Here is a 20,334-nt window from a genome sequence, read left to right on the forward strand (position 1 = left end):
TTTCTTGGGACAATAGCTGTTAAATGAAATCTCATGCTGCACAGTAAATACTAGGAAATTTTAGTTTTTAAGGGACCTCGATATCCAACATCTAATGAAGAGGTCCATCTGGAGCCAGAGATCTGCCAACCCATAGTTCCATCAATTTGCTTAGTACATTGTGATTGTAATTTTTCTAAAGTTCCTCTTCTCCTTCCACCTCCTGATTTACAGCTAACAGTGGGATTTTTTTTTTGTACACTCCATAGTGAGGACAAAAGCAAAATATTTATTCATTTTAACTGTCATTCTATTATTATCTTTTATTAGATCCTCATTGTCTCAGTCTGGAGCACCAATGCTCACTTTACTGTCTTTTTAGACAATAGGAACTCTTGCTGTAATATGCTTTTCCATATTTCTAATTAGTTTTTAGTTATACTCCCATTTCTTCCTCTTGATTGGCCTTTGGTCATTTTCAACCTTGTTTTATATTCTGGTCAGGTATTTGTCATTCATCTTTTAGGTATATGCTATTTCCTTAAGTTTGCTACTCTCTGGTGTTACAGTAAGGTGCTAAAGACCACTCATTAAGGCTACTATTACATATAAACTGGAAAAATCAATTGGTATCATTCATGATTATTGCCATCAATTTACCCCAAAGAACAGTACAGCACAGGAACAGGCCCTGTGGCCCACCAAGCCTGTATCGACACATGTCTTTCTAAACTAATAACCTTTTGTCTCTCTTCATATCCCTCTCTTCCCTGTCTATACATGTGTCTGTCAAGATGCCTCTTAAACATTGCTATTGTATCTGCTCCTGCCTCTGGCAGTTAATTTGTAATGCCATTTTGCAAACAAAAATTGGCTGTCTCATCTCTACCAGAGGCTTTGGAGAGGGTACAGAAAAGATTTACCAGGTTCTTGCTTGCATGAGAGGGTGTTAGTTATGAGGAGTGATTGGACAAACTTGGTTTGTTTTCACTCGAACATTGAAGAATGAGGGCTGATCTGGTAGTTTACAAAATTTAGAGGCATGGATAGTCTTTTTATCCCTGGGATAGAAAGGTCAATTACTAAGGGATGTGGGTTTAAGATAACACAAGGCAAATTTAAACAAGTACTCAATATTTATGCTTTGAGCCTATTGGAAGGCCTGAAGACTAATGGTCTGTTACTTCTATTCCCCCATCTTCGTCCAAACTGATTCTACATTCTGACCACCTGAAATAATGTAATCTCTAACTATTGCATAAATATCATTCTTGTTTAACAGTGCGACACCTCCACTTTTACCTAGTTTCCTAATCTTTGTAAATATCATGTAGCCATGCAATATTCGGATCTAGTCATCTCCATACTGGCTGTCTGATCATATTTATTTACTTCACTGCGCTGTCAATTAATTTATGAATGTCCTGCGCATTCTGATGCTGAGTCTCTTATTTTGTCTGTTATCTTTGTAGTGTCTAATCTTGATTAGTGTATTCTCTTGTTTTTCGCTCTGCTCCTTCCTGCCATTCTCTGACCCTCATTTCCTGTCTTACTGTTTTCCTCTACATGTCTCTACTCTTTGATATGTCGCATCTTTGCACATTTGATCCCTTTCCTGCAATATTTAGTTTTAAAAATCGTTCTACTTCCTAATTATGTAGTTTGCATGAACACTACTTGGTTCAGGTGTTGATCTTCCCAATGGTACAGCCAGTTTCATTTTCCCAGTACTGGTTTCAGACTGGATTGCTTCCTCACTAGTCTTTGAGCCATGTATTCATCTCTCCAATTAAATGTGTGTACCCAATACCAACGTATATGTGAATCTGGTACAAATCTCCAATGAGTAATAAATACTGGCCTTGCCAGCAACACCTACATCACATGAAACAAAAATAATTAGTAACTGATCCTTTTTAGCATCCTAAATAATAAAGGCAGCATCAGAATGTATTGACACCCCAAATAGTGCCCAGAATGAACATGATTATTGTTGTTAATCACGACTGAGCCAGAACCGATCTTGCTCATAATTTACGTAACTATCCTCTACTAGATGAATTGTTTTCTAGACGACCATGGAGCAGCATGGCAATGATGAGTGGCGCAGGGGTACAGACATCAGCTGGATAATGGGAGCTGAGTGTGGGTGTTCTCTCTTCAGCCTGCGTGTGGTGGGCTTTAAGTGGCATCTACACAATAAAAAGTCGCCTATGCCTGAGCCACTGCTGCTGTTTTTTTAAGATGTTAGACATGAAGTATCCTAGCAGTTTCTCACAATCGTGCAGACTGGGAGCAAATTAACTCAAACCACATGAACAGTGTTTGAAAGGGAAACCGATCATTGCTGCGACATCCGAGCTGATGTTTACTCCCCAATATAAATGGGAACCATATACTGTGCAGTACCATTCCATTTAGATCTGCAGTGTAAACACATTCCTGATTCTAGCCTGATGTTTCTTCGCAAATTCATCTGTAGTTCTTTCATTACAGATCTGGGGAATGTCACATTTTGTGGTGTGTTTTCATTGTGCTCTAATGATGACCAGACTTCCCCTTCCAGTTAACAATTTCCCTTTTAACCTTCCAGGCGCAGTTACCCGACCACACGCTGACATCATCTTTGAGGTGATTGATGAAATAGAGGGGAAGCATTTTGAGCCCCGGGATCCTGATGATGGTACGTGAATACAATAAGCAACAGTAGTACATACTGTGGTTGAACTAAAATTGTTCAAATATTCTTATTTTTCTTCATACATCTGCTGAATTCTTCTGTCAGTATTTTATTTTGACATCTGGTTTGTTTCCGAATTACTGACAGATTGAAGTGCGGTTAGCCACATGTTTCAGGCTACCCATCTGCTTGGTCAACCTTAAAGGATTTTTTTCTTTCTTGCTGTTCTGCACTTACCAGTTTTTTAAACGCTATCATGAAATCCGGCTCTGTTAATGATGTCAGGACTTGAAAATCTGGAGCTGTTGACCCTCTGCATCCTTTTTAAATCTATGGTACCTTTTTCTGGGATTTATGCATTGGTCATATTTGGTGGGGTCCATCTGTGTTATGTGCCTCAATGAATTGCATCAAATCAATGTAGGTCAGCCTACAGCAAACTATGGTGGTTCAAGAAAGCTCAACGCCAATCTTCTCAAGGACAACTAGAGGTGGGCAATGATCAGTGGCTCAGCCAGTGGTATCTACATTCTGTGAACTTTGCCATCCTGTGAACATAACTGAGATTCCTTAGCTTTGAAGCCATTATTGTGAATCTTTTCTGCTCACACACTTTTGGTGCCCAGAACATTCCAGTTGAGGCTAAACCAGTGTTTTGTACACATTCTTTATAACTTCTTTGCTTTTGTACCCAATGTTATTGTTTTGAATTTGTGTCCCTAATGCCTTTTAACTATTTTCTCAACCTGGCCTCCTTCCTCAAATGTTGTGTGCACATATACCGCCTGGCCCTCATGCTCCTGTATTACCCTTTTATTGTAAAGAGTTTCTCCTTATAGTCCATTTGCAAGAGGGAATACTTCACAATTGTCTGCATTAAATTTCATCTGCCATTTGGTCTGTGTCTTTCTGAGGTCCATTTATATCCTCCTCACTGTTCGCAGCACTTCAGGTTTTGTCATTGACACATTCAAAGCTTGATATTTGCAAGAGTGAATAGTAGGTGAAATGAGAATCTTGCCGTTATGCGATTTGCGATTGTAGGGGTAATGGTTAAAGGGGGAGGGGGGGGGTGGAGAGTGCAGAGGATAGCTTATTTGAAGCAGAGATGGAATGAAGAAGATGCAACTAGCACTGGTCAGGAAAGTAATGCAGACAACGGTGAGGAGAAATTGAAATAGCATTTCCTTTAGGTGAAAAGCTATTGGGGCAGAGTCACAAAATTATTATTGTCTGTCAAAAATAATCTTCGTGTCATTGTATTGAGATGTATTTATACAAAGTAAATTATACAAGAAGTGCTGCAGAAGTAGCTACTTGGCTTATCTGTGAATGATCAAGGGCTTATGCCCAAAATGTCATTTCTCCTGCTACTCGGATGCTGCCTGACCACCTACGCTTTTCCAGCACCACACTCTCGACTCTGATATCCAGCATTTGCAGTTCTCACTTTCTCCTTATCTGTGAATGAGAAGGTTGTGAATTTGAGCCTCAGTAAATTGGAATAATAAAGTAAGTACTGTATTTAAACCAATGAGTGTAGAAAGATCCCTTGGTACTGAGATCCTGAACAGCATTGCTCCCTCTACTTATGATTTGGAAGTGCTGGTGTCGGGCTGCTGATTTGAAGAGGCAGCACTCCGAAAGCTAGTGCTTACAAATAAACCTGTTTGACTATAACCTGGTGTTATGTGATTTTTACCTCCCTCTACTTAAACTACCACCACCACCAATAATAATGTATTAACTGATCTTGTTTCCTTTTCCCACAGTGAACTTCTTTATCAGTGCTATGAGGCTGGTAAGTATTTCACTCTTTCCGACTCATTTATGAATAAAACAACTGTTTCTACTTCCTCTGTCAGTATCGATGGTTGCATACTGCTGCCTGTGTGACTGTTATTTTATAAAGCACCCCACTATCTCTCATAAATTCATGGAATGGTGATGCTATCCAAGTGGAAGATGAAAGCCATTGAACTTTGAGGTTGAAACAATTCCTTCCTAGGCTCTGGTGATTGACTGCTGCACCTTTCAAATGGTTCTCTGACTTTGTGCAAACTAATTTAAAACACTCTGAACTGAAGCTAAATGTAACTAGCATTTGAAGAGATGCAGTTTCAGAAGCTTTGGGAAGTGGAAAGGTTTTTAGAATCACAGTATTGTTACACTGCAGAAAGAGGCCAATTGTTCCTGGTTTTACCATCTAATGCCTTTTCCCGTATCCCTGAATGCTATCTCCACCCAAATAAGCATCAAATGCCCTTGAATGCCTCACTTGAACCTGCCTACACTACATTTAAGACAGTGTATTCCATACCCTAAACATTTGCTGAGTGCAAAATGTTTTTTCCTATCACCTTTGCTTTGTTTGCACATCACTCTTAATCTATGCCCTTTCATTCTGTTTTTTTGTTGAGCTTCTCCCTATCTCCTCTATTCACCCCCTCATAATTTTGAAAACCTCTGTCAAATGTTCTCTCCCAGGAGAAGTCCCAACTTCAATCCATTCTCATAACTGAAGTTTCTCATTAATTCAACAACTCTTGTAACTTGCTTTCTGTTCCCTTCCCCACCAACTATCAAACCCATTGACCCCAAAATAATCCACAGTAGCTTGCCTGCATATGTGTACATTTATGGTTGTCATTAAAATGCACTTCATGGCTGCTGGAAGACATGAGGTTTTATAGCTGGCTCAGATGTTGCGCAATATGGAAATTGAGTCATATTGGGTTGTTGAAATGTCTTGAAATTCAAGTCTTAAATACTTGAAAAAGCATTAACACTTAGAGTTAATGGTAAATCTGTGGGGAGTGTTGTCAAACAGAGGAATCTAGGGGTGCGAGTATATAGTTCCTTGAAAGTAGCGTTACAAGTAGATGAGGTGGTAAAGGCGGCGTTTGGCAAGCTTGTCTACAGAGCATTGAATACAAGAGTTGGGATGTCATGCTATGGCTGTACAAGACTATGGGCAGACAATGTTTGGAGTATTGCGTACAGTTTATTTTTCCCTGCTATAGGAAGGATGTCATTAAATTGGAAAGGATGTAGAAAAGATTTACCAGGATTTTAATGAGACTGAAAAGTTTGAGTTAAGAGAGACTGGATGTTTTTTGCCCTGGAGCATAGTAGGCTAAGGGGTGACCTAATGGAGGTTTATTGTAACCAATGGAAGAAGTACAGGAGGCTTTGAAGAGGCTAGCAAAGGACCATGGAAATCATCATTTCTTGAGTCTGAGGAAGCCAAATCTGTTCAACAGAAAAGCATCTGGGCGTTAAAGTGAAGGAAGCAAGTGTAAATGGAAGACTGTGTAAACCTGAAATGAGGCTGAGGGGTGACCTTAGAGGTTTATAAAAACATGAAGGGGATAAATAGGCATATGGAGGATAGTGGGCTAGTGTAGGTTAGGTGGGCTTGGATCTGCGCAACATCGAGGGCCAAAGGGCCTGTACTGCGCTGTATTCTTCTATGTTCTATAAATGAGGTGAATAGCCACGGTCTTTTTCAAGAGTGGGGGAGTACAAAACTAGAAATCAAAAGTTTAAGGTGAGGAAGAAAGATTTAAAACTAACCTGAGGGCAACCTTTTTCACACAGTGATCCGTGTATATGGGAAGTGGTGGACGCGGGTACAATTATAACAATTAAAAGACTGTTGGGTATGTGAACCGAAAAGGCTTAGATGGATATGGGCTAAATGCAGGCAAATGGATTGCTTACGTTTAGGATACCTGGTCAGCATGGATGAGTTGGACCAAAGGGTCTGTTTCCGAGCTATGTGACTCTGATTATACAATGAATTAAAATTTGATTGATGAATTAGTTCATTCTTGGAGGTGATCACTGGAACACACTGCCACCTAGTGTCATTATGTACAGATTTAGCTAAGGGAGAAAAGTTGGCTCTATTTCTCATTCAAGGTTTAAAAGGGGCTGTGTGTGTATGTGCAGGGAATGATAATGATGAGAATAAGTTGGTAAGACAAACCAGGCAGGACTTAGAGTTAATGGTAAATCTGTGGGGAGTGTTGTCAAACAGAGGAATCAAGGGGTGCGAGTATATAGTTCCTTGAAAGTAGCGTTACAAGTAGATGAGGTGGTGAAGGCGGCGTTTGGCAAGCTTATCTACAGAGCATTGAATACAAGAGTTGGGATGTCATGCTATGGCTGTACAAGACTATGGGCAGACAGTGTTTGGAGTATTGCGTGCAGTTTATTTTGCCCTGCTATAGGAAGGATGTCATTAAATTGGAAAGGATGTAGAAAAGATTTACCAGGATTTTAATGAGACTGAAAAGTTTTAGTTAAGAGAGACTGGATGTTTTTTGCCCTGGAGCATAGTAGGCTAAGGGGTGACCTTATGGAGGTTTATTAAATCATGAGGAGCATGGATAGAGTAAATAGGAGCTTTTCCCCAGGGTAGCAGAATCCAAAACTAGAATCCCTGTAGTGTGGAAGTAGGCCATTCAGCCCATTAAGTCCACCCATGACCTTCTGAAGATTATCCCACCCCGCTACCCTATCCTTGAAACCCTGTATTTCCTGTGGCTAATCAACTTAACTTGTACACCTTTTGGACTGAGAGGAAACCAGAGCACCCAGAGACATCCCACATGGACACAGAATGTGAGAACACCACACAGACTATCACGTGAAGGTGAAATCGAACCCAGGCACTGTGAGGCAGCAGTGCTAACCACTGAGCAACCATGCCACCCCATAGGTAGATGACATAGACTTAAGATGAAATGGGAAAGGTTTAAAAAGGACTGGAGGGTCGACTTTTACCAGAGGGTGCTACACATGGAATCAATTGCCTGGGTTAGTGGTAGAAGTGAGTACAATTAATACATTTAAAGGATACTTCGATAGGAAAGGTTTAACAGGATGTGGGCCAAATATAGGCAAATTGGGACTAGCTCGGTTTATGGAACCTGGTTGCCATGGACGAGTTGGGCTGAAGGGTCTGTTTCTATGTTGTGTGATTCTATGACACTTATACAGATGTCCAAAATCTAAAAATATATTAAGTAATGAAATGATGGTTGTGTGATCTACCCTGTCAAGTTCCTTAATTTTAAGCAAACGTGAAGAATTTTAATTTAGTGGGATAGATTTAAATATTACTAAGTGTGTCATACAATTTTAAAGTTCCTCTTGCTTCCTCCCTTGCAGTGTTTAGATTTGAAAGACCTTGAATTGGCTTACAGATTGCACAAGACACTTGAAACTGGAAACAACTGGGTATTATTGGGCGATTCTTACCAACAAAGTATTTATTAGTAAGTGCGTTTGGCATCTGTGTTTGCTTTTGTCTTTTTATTGTCCACCATTAATTGCTGATGAATTGAGTGACTTACTCAGCCATCTCAGCAGAAGGAGTAAGAATCAAATACTGTGGGTCTGGAGTTGCATATAGGTCAGATAAGGCTGTCACATTTCCTTCCCTGAAGGGTATTGGAAATCTTTCCAGTTCGTTACAACAATTGATTAAAACTTTAATTGTGACCATGACTTGACATGACTTTCAAGTTCCAGATTTATTACTTAAATTTAAACTCCACCAGCTAATGTGGTTAGACTGGAGTCCATGTCATTAATTCATTAGCCTGGCCCCTAGTTTACTAGTTCACTGTCATTGCACTAGCTACCATCTTTCCCTTTATTTGTTAATCCAATACCTATAGCACATGCAAGTGATGGGCCAACAAGCTGATGTCACGGATTTCCTCAAAAGGACATCAAATAACCCTGAGCATCTCTGTCATGATGGACTGGGTGCTTTTCTTTTTTAATTCAATCATAGGCCAGCATTTATTGCCCATTCCTAATTGCCCAGAGGACAGTTAAGAGTCAACCATCTTGCTATGGGTCTGGGCTCACATGTAGGCCAGACCAGGTAAGGATGGCAGTTTCCTTCCCTAAAAAACAGTAATGAACTGGATGGATATTTTTTCTGACAATGGATTCAGGGTCATTGTTCGGACACCATTCCAGAATTTATTTTTATTGAATTCAAATTTGACCACTTGTGGGATTTGAACTCCAATCCCCAGAACATTACCAGGGTCTCTGTGTTAACGATCCAGCAATAATATCAAAAGACTACTTCCTCCCTGTGTGCTGCATTACAGCAGCAATAAATACCTTTTGCTTATTCTTAATTGTGACCTTTGACCATTCCTAACTTCCTCCGAGAGATGCTGGGATGCCTGAACCAGTTAGGTTATTTCAAAGACCAGTTTAAAAATCACACAACATCAGGTTATAGTCCAACAAGTTTAATTGGAAGCACTAGCTTTTGGAGTGTCGCTCCTTCGTCAGGTGGAAGGAGCAGTGCTCTGAAAGCTAGTGCTTTCAGTTAAACCTGTTGGACCTGATATTGATTTTTTTTTTAACTTTGTATATCCTAATCCAACATCGGCATCTCCATATCATATTTATTTAGCAATGAATAAAATGGCAGGTTTTTCTCCCCAGAAGGAGAGCAGTGAATGAGTTGGACTCGTGCTTTTTACAATAATTAATTTGAATTTAGATTTTTAAAAATTTATCAAATTGCTCACATGAGATTTAAAGTCTTTTCTCTGGATTTTAGCCACCATTCTTTCACCTCCCCTGTCCTAAATAGATTCTTTTACAGCACGTCTAATCTATTAATTTACCTGATATAACTGTGCAGTTTGCAAAGTTTAGAATCCTAGAGGATGTACACATTAAACTTGGGAGTAGGTTACTTGATCCCTCATTTGATAAGATCATGCTGATCTGATTACCTGATGATAGTGGATCTACTGCTGCCTTAATTATTTAGACTCTGCATCCACCATTTTGAGAGAGAATTCAAAAACTAAAGACTCAGAAAAAAATCCCTTATCTTTGTCTTAAATGGACAACTCTTTATTTTTAACGATGGCCCCTTGTCCTCAATTCTTCAAGTAGAAACATCCTTTCTACATCTACTGTCAAGACTCCACAAGGTCTGCCTTTTTAATTAAGTCACTTCTTGCTTTCCTAAACTCAAGTGGATACAGCGTTCCCGGTCCAGCCTTCCCTCATCAGGCATATTCCATCCCCCTACAAGCACACACAGGCACACCTCTGCAGTGGGAGGGGAAAGATCCAGTTGTCGTGGTCCATATAAGTACCGATGATTATAGGTGGAAAGAGGTTCTGCTGAGGGAATATGCGTAGCTAGGGACAACATTTAAAAAGCAGAACCAAAAGGTTAGTAATCTCTGGATTACTTTGTGAGTCACAAGCAAATTGGCGCAGAGTTAACAACATTAAAGAGGTAAACGTAGAGGTTGGTGTGGGAGAAATGAGTTTGAATTCATGGGACGTGAGCATCAGTATTGGGGAAAGAGAGAGCTGTTCTGATGGGACATGCTCCACCTGAATTATTCTGAGACCAGAATCTTGGTAAATAGCATAACTCTGGCTGTGGATGTATTAGATTAGATTAGATTCCGTACATATGGAAAGAGGCCCTTCGGCCCAACAAGTCCACACCAATCCTCTATATGTCTTTAAACAAAATCATGGGTGGGTTCGTTTACATGGAAAATTATGGAAAAAGTTATTGAGGGGGAAGGCTCAGCAGAAGTTATTGAAGTTTTCAACACCAGTAATAGAACAAAAAGTATGGAAAGACTCGGAAATCTAATTTCAGGCCCAGAAAATAAGGGGCAACTATGAGAAGGCAGTCAATGCAGGACTGAGGGTATTGTATTTGAATGCACACAGTATACACATATTGAAATTGGTTGTTGACTGTGTGCCAATTTGCCTGTTGCTCAGAAAGTAATTCAGAGATTACTAACCTTTTGGTTCTGCTTTTTAATTTAGTCTCCTTAGCTACACATATTCCCTCAGCAGAACCTCTTTCCATCTATACCATCAGTTGGTCTGCTGTAGTGTATATCCAAGAGAATCTGAGCTGGGAATTCCATGCCTAAGGATGCACAGTCCTGTTGAAAGGACAGACAGGTGGGCAGAGATCGGGGTTGCTTTGTTAGTAAGAAGTAAAATTGATAGCGCAAAATGATACAGACTTGGAAGATGTAGAATCTGTGTGATTAGAGTTCAGGAAATGCAATGGGGAAAATCTCCCTGGTGAGAGTTGTGTACAGACCTCCTAACAGTCAGGATGTGGGCAAGAAAATAAATCAGGAGATGGAAAAAGCATGCAAGAAAAGCACGATTACAGTCATTATGAGGGACTTCAATATGTAGGTGGACTGGGAAAATCAGGTTGGTAGCAGTAATCCGCTTTTATTCTCATTAACCCGCTGTGGAGACTTGTTACAGGACCAGCAGTTGAGGACTCTGGGTCTGTACTCGAGAAATTTTAGAAGGATGAGATAGGAATTGCATTAAACATACAGAATACTGAGAGGTCTGGATAGAGTGGATGTGGAGAGCATGTTTTTGCTCGTTTGAGACTAGGGTCTGAGGGCATACCCTCAACGAAGAGACAACTCTTCAGAATGAGGAGGAATTTCTTAATCCAAAGGGTGATGAATCTGTGAAGCTCATTGCTAGAGGGCTGTGGAGGCCAAGAAATTGTGAATTTAAAACACTGGTTCTTGATGGCTGGGGATCAAGGGTTGTAGGGAGATGGTAAGAGTACGGGTTTGAGGAACCCCAATCCCATGATTGAATAGCAGAGCAGACTTGATGGACTGAATGGACTAATTCTGCTCCTATATTTCGTGGTCTTACAAAGACTACATAATTCCTGTTCAATTCATGTCTTTTTCTCATTAACAATTCTCCCAAGTAATATCTATAGGACCCAATATTTGCAAATTTTTTAAATGTCTTTAGAAATTCTTGCTATCTGTTTTTATATTTCTTCCTAGTTTACCCTAAATTTTCCCTTGAGAATTTTCAAGCAGTCTTTGTACCTTTTATATATTGTGGCCAATCTTCTGACCTGCCACCCATTTTTGTGCAGTTAGGAGATTTCTGAGATCTTTTAATCTTATCATGGTTCACAATAGCAGGTCTAGCAGAGCCAGTTCTGTGGTCAGCTGCAGAACGTGGTGTTCTACGAAACTATCCTAAAACCAGTTTATGAACTCCTCATTTTGGTTTCCTTTGCACTTCTGATTTTTATAGTCTACAGTTTTCTGAACTTGATCATCTTTCTCTCTTATGCTATAATAATGAATAATTTAGTCATCTGTCCATCTTTTCCTAAGCTCCCGTCCTTCCTAAATGTCATGTACCCTTCAATACTCAGATACCAATCCATGTCATTCTACGCCCATGTATCAGAGAAAAGTTTCCTGCGTGAAGCCAATTTAATTTTGATGATCAATTTAAAATTGGACTCTGAAGGTTTCATTCAGATGATCTGTCCTTGTGCATCATCTTTTTCCTTAATTTGAACAACTTTTAAAGCTCTGGTAGCACAACGTGTACAAATGGAATTCACTCTTCATTTTTTTTGTTAGATTTATTAAAGTCTCACCAGATCTAATGTAGCCTGCAGTCAAACTGTTCCAGTACAGCTGCAATGCTGTTACCGACAAAATGATGTGGATGTTGCTTAGCTGTGTCCCGTTCATAAAAAGCAGGACAAATCTAATCCAGCCAACCACTGCCTCAGCCCTGAGCAAAATGATAGCATGTGTCATAAAACAGAAGGTGTTGGAAAACTCCCAACAGGTCTTGTAGCATCTGTGGAGATATGACACATTAACACTGAGAGTCCAATATGACTCTTTGGAACCCTGAAAGATCATGAAACAGGCAGTGAAACAGACTGAGATTTACAGGGTCTCCTTTTTAGACTAGTTTTTTTATCCCAGAAATTTATTGAATCCAAATTTCATCATCTGGCGTATAGGGATTTGAGCCCTCGTCCCCAGAACATGAGCCTCACGTTCTGAATTACTAGTCCAGTAACATTACCACTACTATTATAATTGACATTTGAGACATAATGTACAAAATGTTTTAACTTCTATGTAGTAGCTGCTTGAGCTTTTATAGAGTTTGCTCAAACTGTTGACTTTTTCCATCACTCCAGCGATGCTGCCAGACTTGTCAGCGTGTTCTTGTTTTTTATCTGAAACCTCCAGCATCGACAGTATTTTGCTTTTCAGTGTTGATGGAGGTGTGATAGCTGTGATGAGACTGGTCTTGTGATCCAGACCCCAGGCTAATGTTGTACTGACATGGGTTCAAATCCTACCGTGGCAGATGGTGAAGTCTGAATTAACTAAAATTCTGGACTTTTTTAAAAGGGAAAATGGTCTAAAAGCATTAGTCTAAATGAAAGCCTATCCAGTTCCTTAACGTCCCTTTGAGGGAAGAAAATCTGCCATACGTAGAAAACAGGAGCAGTGAGCCTTGAAACCTGCTCCAGTGGTCAAGGCTGACCATCCAACTCAGTCCCCTGTTCCCACTTTCTCCCCAGACCCTTTGATTCTTTTAGTCTCAAGGACTATATCTGACTCGGTGTCATTCCAGACCAACAAGTCAACTCTTAATTGCCTTGGCAAAAGTGAGGACTGCAGATGCTGGAAACCAGAGTTTAGATTAGAGTGGTGCTGGAAAAGCACAGCAGGTCAGGCAGCATCTGAGGAGCAGGAAAATGGATGTTTTGGGCAGGAGCCCTTCATCAGGAATGAAGGGTTTTTGCCCGAAATGTCGATTTTCTTGCTGCTCAGATGCTGCCTGACCCTGCTGTGCTTTTCCAGCACCACTCTAATCTAACTCTTAATTGCCTTCTGGGCAAGTAGGGATGGGCAATAAATGCTGGCCTAGCCAGTGGCATCCATATCTCATGAACATCAAATTAATTGGACTGCACGGTGGCAGAGGTTAGCACTAGAGAACCGGGTTCAATTCCCGCCTCAGGCAACTGTCTGTGTGGAGTTTACACGTTCTCCCTGTGTCTACGTGGGTTTCCTCCGGGTGCTTCGGTTTCCTCCCACAGTCCAAAAATGTGCAGGTTAGGTGAAGGGGTAAATGTAGGGGAATGGGTGGGTTGCTCTTCGGAGGGTCGGTGTGGACTTGTTGGGCCGAAGGGCCTGTTTCCACACTGTAAGTAATCTAATCTAATCTAATTCCCAATGATTTTTACAAAGTGGAATATGCTGTTCTCACTGCTATCCAAACATCATATCTTCAGCAATAACATACTCAATTTATGGTCTGCCAGAATAATTCACCTCCTGACTTCTACACAGTCTTGATACAAACATGGATAGGAGAGCTGAACTCTGACAGGAACTGCAGATGACATTGAGACAATATTTGATGGAGTGTGGCATCAAGGAGCTCGAGAAAGACTGAAACCGGTGGAGTTCAGGAGGGAAAGGGCCTCACTGATTGGAGTCAGACTGACCTCTGAGGTTGTAAGAGGATAAACATCTCAGCTCCAGGACAACTCTGCAAGAGTTCCTCAGTGTAGTATCCTCGGCCCAACTATCTTCAGCTGTTTCATCAATGACCTTCTCTCCATCATAAGGTCGCAGGTGGTTTGCTAATGATTGCATGATGTTCAGCACCATTCACAACTCCTCTGATAACAAAACAGTCCATGTCAATATACAGCAAGAACTGGACAGTATCCAGTTTCAGATTGATAACATGGTGCTAGGAAATGACTTTTCATTTGATGTTTAATGTGTTTGCTTTGACGTTCAATGGATTTTCCTTTGCTGAATTACCCACAATCAACGTTCTGGTGGGTTACCATAGGCAGAAATGTAACTGGATAAGCTACATAAAAACTGTAGCAAAAAGGAAAGTTTGAATCCTGTGGTATATTAGAGCAGGTAACTCACCATCTGACTCCTCAGATCCTCAAAGAGACACGAATATGATACATACCCCAATTGCCTAGATGGCTGCCGTTTTTAAAAAAAACATTTTCAAGCTCCAAGACCAACCATAACAGATCAGTTGCTTGATTGGCAAAACAGTCATCACTTTAGTTGGTCACTCACACCAACCAACAATGAAGCATAGTGGCAACAGTGCTTACCATCCACGAGATGAATTGCAGCAATTTGCCTTACTTTAAGAAAGTTGCTGACGACTGCCAGTTGACAGTCAACTGGAGATGAGCAGTAACTTCACAGCAATATACACATCCCATGAATGAATTTTAAAAGAATTTTTATTTCACTCATGAGCATTTATTTCCAATCAGTTGTTGGACTTGACGAGTTGGTGGTGAGCTGCTACCTTGAACCACTGCAATCCACTTGATGTGGGTAGACCCAGTCAGGAAGTGCGTTATCAGCTGTAGGATTCGTAGCCTCTTACCTGTTTTGGTAGTTACAGCATTTATATTAGCGAGTTTTGAGAAGATTTATGGCTCAGGTTGAGTTTCTGTATGTAGGTTTGCTCGCTGAGCTGGAAGGTTCTTTTTCAGATGTTCTATCACTATACTCGGTAACTTCTTCAGTGATCTTCTGAATGAAGCACTGGTGGTTCACTAACATCCTTATATATGGTTGAGGAAGGTCAACACATCCAACCGAGACAAGCCAAACAGAGACACGCATGGGAATTCCTAGAAGCATTGCATTCCAACCAAAACTCTCTCAACAAGTACATTGATTTGGATCCTGTTTACCACCCCCAGAGAAAAAAAACAGGAAATGGCGTCACCATAGAAACAATGTCACAGGAAATGACATCACCAACCCAAGGAAACTCAAACATACAGCTAGAAAGTGAGCTACACCACCAGAGCTTCATTCGTAGGCTCACTGAAGATGTTACCTAGTATGATGAAATGTCTGAAAACGAACCTTTCAGCTCAGCGAACAAACCTACGTTCAGCATTTATATTGTTAATCCACTTCAGCTTCTGGTCAATATTACAAACAAGTGCACATACACGCACCCTGATGTTGATAGTCGAGTATTCAACGTTGGTAGTGCCATAGATGGCCAAAGGGTGACAGTTAGATTCTCTCTCGAAGATCATCTTTCCCTGCCAATTGTGTGGCACAAATGTTGCTAGCCATTTGTCAGCTGATAGGATATTGTCCAAGTCTTGCTACATTTGGATGTGGACTGCTTCAATATCTGAGGAGTTGCAAATGGTACTGAATGTTGTACAGTCACTGGTGAAAATCTACACTTCTGATCTTATGATGGAAGGAAGGTCACTGAAGCAACTGAAGATGATTGGTTTGAGGATACCCCTGAGGAATCCTACAGAGATGTCTGAGACCTATTTTAGAGCTCTGTGATGTACCTTGAAGAGTTTGGTATAATGTTAAGTACAAACAGTTGCTAATAAATATTTGTTTATTAAGTTTATTCTTAATTTTCAGTGGGAGATTCTTCAGCATCTTATGCATGATGGAGAGCATTGATGTGGTTCTCAAGTGGTATAAAGCCCTCATTCCATCGGTATGTTTTACCTGCTATGCTCTACAATCCTTGTAATAGTTAAAACAACACTCTTACTGATGACCAATTTAAGTTCTGAGCATTAAGTGAAAATGTTGTAAGACATGGATTCTGGAACTTAGAAATGCTCGGTACATCTGTGTAATTAATAAGCATCTGAAGGGGAAACGTTTAGTTAAATGTTTCTGTTAGGATTGTTCATCACCTATAGGTTTATCCAAATGACAGAATCCACATCCTTGTGGGCTAGGATAAGGACCACGAGAGGAAAAAGTATTCCAAAAACTGATGGAACTCTTGGCGGATAATTCTCCTGAACCTGATGATGTGCATCAGAGGCTTTTGAAAGAAGTGGCTACATGCTTAGATTCCCTACAGTGTGGAAACCAGCCCTTCAGCCCAGCAAGTCTACACTGACCCCCTGAAGAGTAATCCACCCAGACCCATTCCCCTACCTTATATTTACCCAAACTAATACACCTAACATTATGGACAATTTAGCATGGCCAATTCACCTAACTTGCACATCTTGGGTTGTGGGAGGAAACTGGAGCATCCAGAGGAAACCCATGCGGACACTGGGAGAATGGGCAAACTCCACACAGGCAGTCACCCATGGCTGGAGTCGAACCCGGGTCCCTGGCGCTGTGAGGCAGCAGTGCTAACCACCGAGCCATCGTGCTGCTACAGAAGTGGTTGTACTTCTTCAAAACCTCCTAGATCCTGGAAAGGTTCTAGCAGGTTGAAAAACTGCTAACTTTTAACCAGCATATTCAAGAAAGGCGATGACCGAAAGCAAGAAACTATAGACCAGTTAGCCTGGCATCTATCTTTAGAGGAGAAAGTGAGGTCTGCAGATGCTGGAGATCAAAGTTGAAACTTTATTGCTGGAACAGCACAGCAGGTCAGGCAGCATCCAGGGAACAGGAGATTCGACGTTTCGGGCACAGGCCCTTCTTCAGGAATCTATCTTTAGAGAAATGCTAGAATCCATTCTTAAACAATAGCAAACATTCATTTATGAAACAGAAATGGTGTTAGTCAAATTTATTTGCATTTTGAGGATGTGACAAGAGTCTCTAAAGGTGAACCAGATGTAAAGTATTTGGATTTCATGAAAGCATTTAACAAGATGAGTGGCTGTTTATATGATAGTGGCATGAATAGGCAATTAACAGCAATGAGATGAATTAGGTATTTAAGGTTGGCAAATTGTAAGTAGTGGGGAGCATGTGCTGAAGGTTCAACTACATGCAATCTACATTTTCAACTTTGAAAGGGGCAGTTGTACTGTGACAAAATTTGTTGACCAAGCTGAGGAGAGCCTGCATTGAATAGGCAAACAATTGGTAGATGTTCTGTAATATTGGAAAATGCAAGGTTGTCAACTTTGGCAAGAGGCATTTGAAAAGGGTGTCGTTTAAATAGAGGGAGTCTGCAGAATGCTGGGGTACAGTGTGTTCTGGAGCACAGTCAAGAAAGTGGCATTAAAGCTTGTCAGGTCAGCCATAAACAGGCTCAAGGAGCTCAACAGCTGCCACCCCTATATGTCGTGCACTTAACAGAAAAAAGGCTGATTGGACAGGACTGGGCTGGCTGGGGTAAGGGTGTTTGTAAATCTTAGAAGAGGGTAGAAAGGAGAAGGAGGTGTGTAGAGAAAGCATGTTAGCTCCATTCCCTGTTCTATTTCTGTTCCTTATTGAGAGTGTGGTCTGAAGAGAAATGGGAAAGGAGGCTTAGTACATGGTTTGTTAAGGAGATTGTGGAGCCTCCAGTTTGTAGCAGAGCATATGCACCTACAATAGACATTTTGTGAAGTTGGATTAGAGTGGTGCTGGAAAAGCACAACAGGTCAGGCAGCATCAGAGGAGCAGGAAAATCTACATTCCGGCAGGAGTCCTTACTGCTCCTCTGCTGCCTGACCTGATGTGCTTTTCCAGCACCACACTAATCTTGACTCCGATCTCCAGTTCTCACTTTCGCCATTTTGTGAGACTGCCTGACCTATTTTAATATTTCGGCTAACTTTAATCGAACTACAGGAAACATTTCATACGGGAAAGTACTCTGCTTTTTTTTTAAACAGGTCTACTACCCCAATGTGCAAGGAATGAGGGATCTGCTGCAGGCATTGGACACGGAAAACCAGTTACACCTGATTCCTAATGTCTGGAAAGGTCAGTGCAGCCTGTATGATCATTTGAAGGAATGAAAAAAAATCTAATTTACAACCCTTAAAGTGAAGACTGAGGTTTTGGCTTTTTCCTTCTTTCACACAGACATTAAGCAATTTGGTCACAGTAACAAGCACGATCTTGTGGAGGAGGTCCTTGAACTGATGAGTCGTGACAAACACAGTCCAGAGGTCAGTAAATTTCCTCCATTTAATTCAAAAACAGCTATATTTTAAGAAATAAGGATGGCATGGTGTCTCAGTAGTTAGCACTGCAGCCTCACAGCACCAGGGACCTGGGTTCAATTCCAGCCTCAAGCAACTGTCTGTGTGGAGTTTGCACATTCTCCCCGTCTACATGGGTTTCCTCCCACAATCCAAAGATGTGCAGGTCAGGTAAATTGGTCATGCTAAATTACCCATAGTGAGAGGTGCATTAGTCAGGGGTAAATATAGGCTAGGGAAATGGGTCTGGGTGGGTTGCTCTTCAGAGGGTCGGTATGGACTTGTTGGGCCGAAGGGCGTGTTTCCATACTGTAGGGCATTTAATCATAATCTTAAGAAATATAGCTGTTCAGAAATATGAATGAATAAAAGTGGACATCCCATTTTATAATCTCTCCACCCTGGAGGCTCCCTGCCTCCACTCCTGATGAAGGGTATTTGCCCAAAACACAGATTTTTCTGCTCCGCGGATGCTGCCTGACCTGTGCTTTTCCAGCACCACTCTGATCTAAACTCTTGTTTCCAGCATCTGCAGTCCTCACTTTTGCCTATTGCATTTTATAAGCAGACAGATCATTCTAGCACTGCATTGGGAGATGAGTGGCAGTTTGGTCAAGTATTTCACAGGTCCATGACCTTGTGTTTATTTTTTTAAATTTAGTTACCAGGTTGTTGTCTCTAGTTGCGTTGAGAAGGTAATTGCTGGAAAAGCTCAGCAGGTCTGGCAGCACCTGGGGAGAGAAATCAGTTAATGTTTTAAGTCCAGTGACCCTTCTTCAGAACTGATAGCTAGGAAATCATTAGTTTTTATGCAGAAGATAGGGTGGGGAGAGCAGGTAAGGAGTAAATGATGATACGTGGAGATAGAGCTCAAAGACAAAAAACATTTATACAAAGGAGTGGATAATAATCAGGCTGGGAGAGTAAATAGCTGTTAATGGGGATGGTTATTGTGTAATAGCAGGCTATGTAGTAACAAGATTCTGGATTAGTGGTGCTGGAAGAGCACAGCAGTTCAGGCAGCATCCGAGGAGCTTCAGCAAAATTGACGTTTTGGGCAAAAGCCCTTCATCAGGAATAAAGGCAGAGAGCCTGAGCGTGGAGAGATAAGCTAGAGGAGGGTGGGGGTGGGGAGAGAGTAGCATAGAGTACAATAGGTCAGTGGGGGAGGAGATGAAGGTGATAGGTCAGGGAGGAGAGGGTGGAGTGGATAGGTGGAAAAGGAGCTGGGCAGGTCGGACAAGTCCGGACAAGACAAGGGGACAGTGTTGAGCTGGAGGTTTGAAACTAGGATGAGGTGGGGGAAGGGGAAATGAGGAAGCTGTTGAAGTCCATATTGATGCCCTGGGGTTGAAGTGTTCTGAGGCGGAAGATGAGGCGTTCTTCCTCCATGCGTCTGGTGGTGAGGGAGCGGCGGTGGAGGAGGCCCAGCACCTCCATTTCCTCGGCAGAGTGGGAGGGGGAGTTGAAATGTTGGGCCACGGGGCGGTTTGGTTGATTGGTGCGGGTGTCTCGGAGATGTTCCCTAAAGCGCTCTGCTAGGAGGCGCCCAGTCTCCCCAATGTAGAGGAGACCGCATCGGGAGCAACGGATACAATAAATGATATTCGTGGATGTGCAGGTAAAATTTTGATGAATATGGAAGGCTTCTTTAGGGCCTTGGATAGAGGTGAGGGAGGAGGTGTGGGCACAGGTTTTACAGTTCCTGCGGTGGCAGGGGAAAGTGCCAGGATGGGAGGGTGGGTCGTAGGGGGCGCGTGGACCTGACCAGGTCTTTGCGGAAGGCGGAGAGGGGTGGGGAGGGAAATATATCCTTGGTGGTGGGGTCTTTTTGGAGGTGGCGGAAATGTCGGCGGATGATTTGGTTTATGCGGAGGTTTGTAGG

At 41.6% G+C, this 20,334-nt stretch overlaps 1 protein-coding gene and 1 non-coding gene across 2 annotated transcripts in view; both read left to right on the forward strand.

Annotated features, from left to right (window-relative positions):
* Positions 1 to 20,334, forward strand: part of ptcd3 (pentatricopeptide repeat domain 3) — a 59,831-nt gene that overhangs the window by 32,280 nt on the left and 7,217 nt on the right. The window contains exons 15-20 of the mRNA XM_043705739.2: positions 2,573 to 2,662; positions 4,432 to 4,460; positions 7,838 to 7,944; positions 15,973 to 16,051; positions 18,138 to 18,228; positions 18,331 to 18,416. Of these exons, the coding sequence (XP_043561674.2) occupies positions 2,573 to 2,662; positions 4,432 to 4,460; positions 7,838 to 7,944; positions 15,973 to 16,051; positions 18,138 to 18,228; positions 18,331 to 18,416 (482 nt within the window). The remainder of the gene's footprint in view (positions 1 to 2,572; positions 2,663 to 4,431; positions 4,461 to 7,837; positions 7,945 to 15,972; positions 16,052 to 18,137; positions 18,229 to 18,330; positions 18,417 to 20,334) is intronic.
* On the forward strand, positions 2,068 to 2,205 carry LOC122556069 (small nucleolar RNA SNORD94). The gene has a single exon (XR_006313456.1). It is a non-coding gene; the product is annotated as a small nucleolar RNA SNORD94 (small nucleolar RNA).

Source organism: Chiloscyllium plagiosum, unplaced genomic scaffold (assembly GCF_037043375.1).
Source record: "Chiloscyllium plagiosum isolate Xiang-an unplaced genomic scaffold, Cpla_swu_hap1 HiC_scaffold_1, whole genome shotgun sequence".
In the NCBI taxonomy this organism is placed as follows: Eukaryota; Metazoa; Chordata; class Chondrichthyes; order Orectolobiformes; family Hemiscylliidae; genus Chiloscyllium; species Chiloscyllium plagiosum.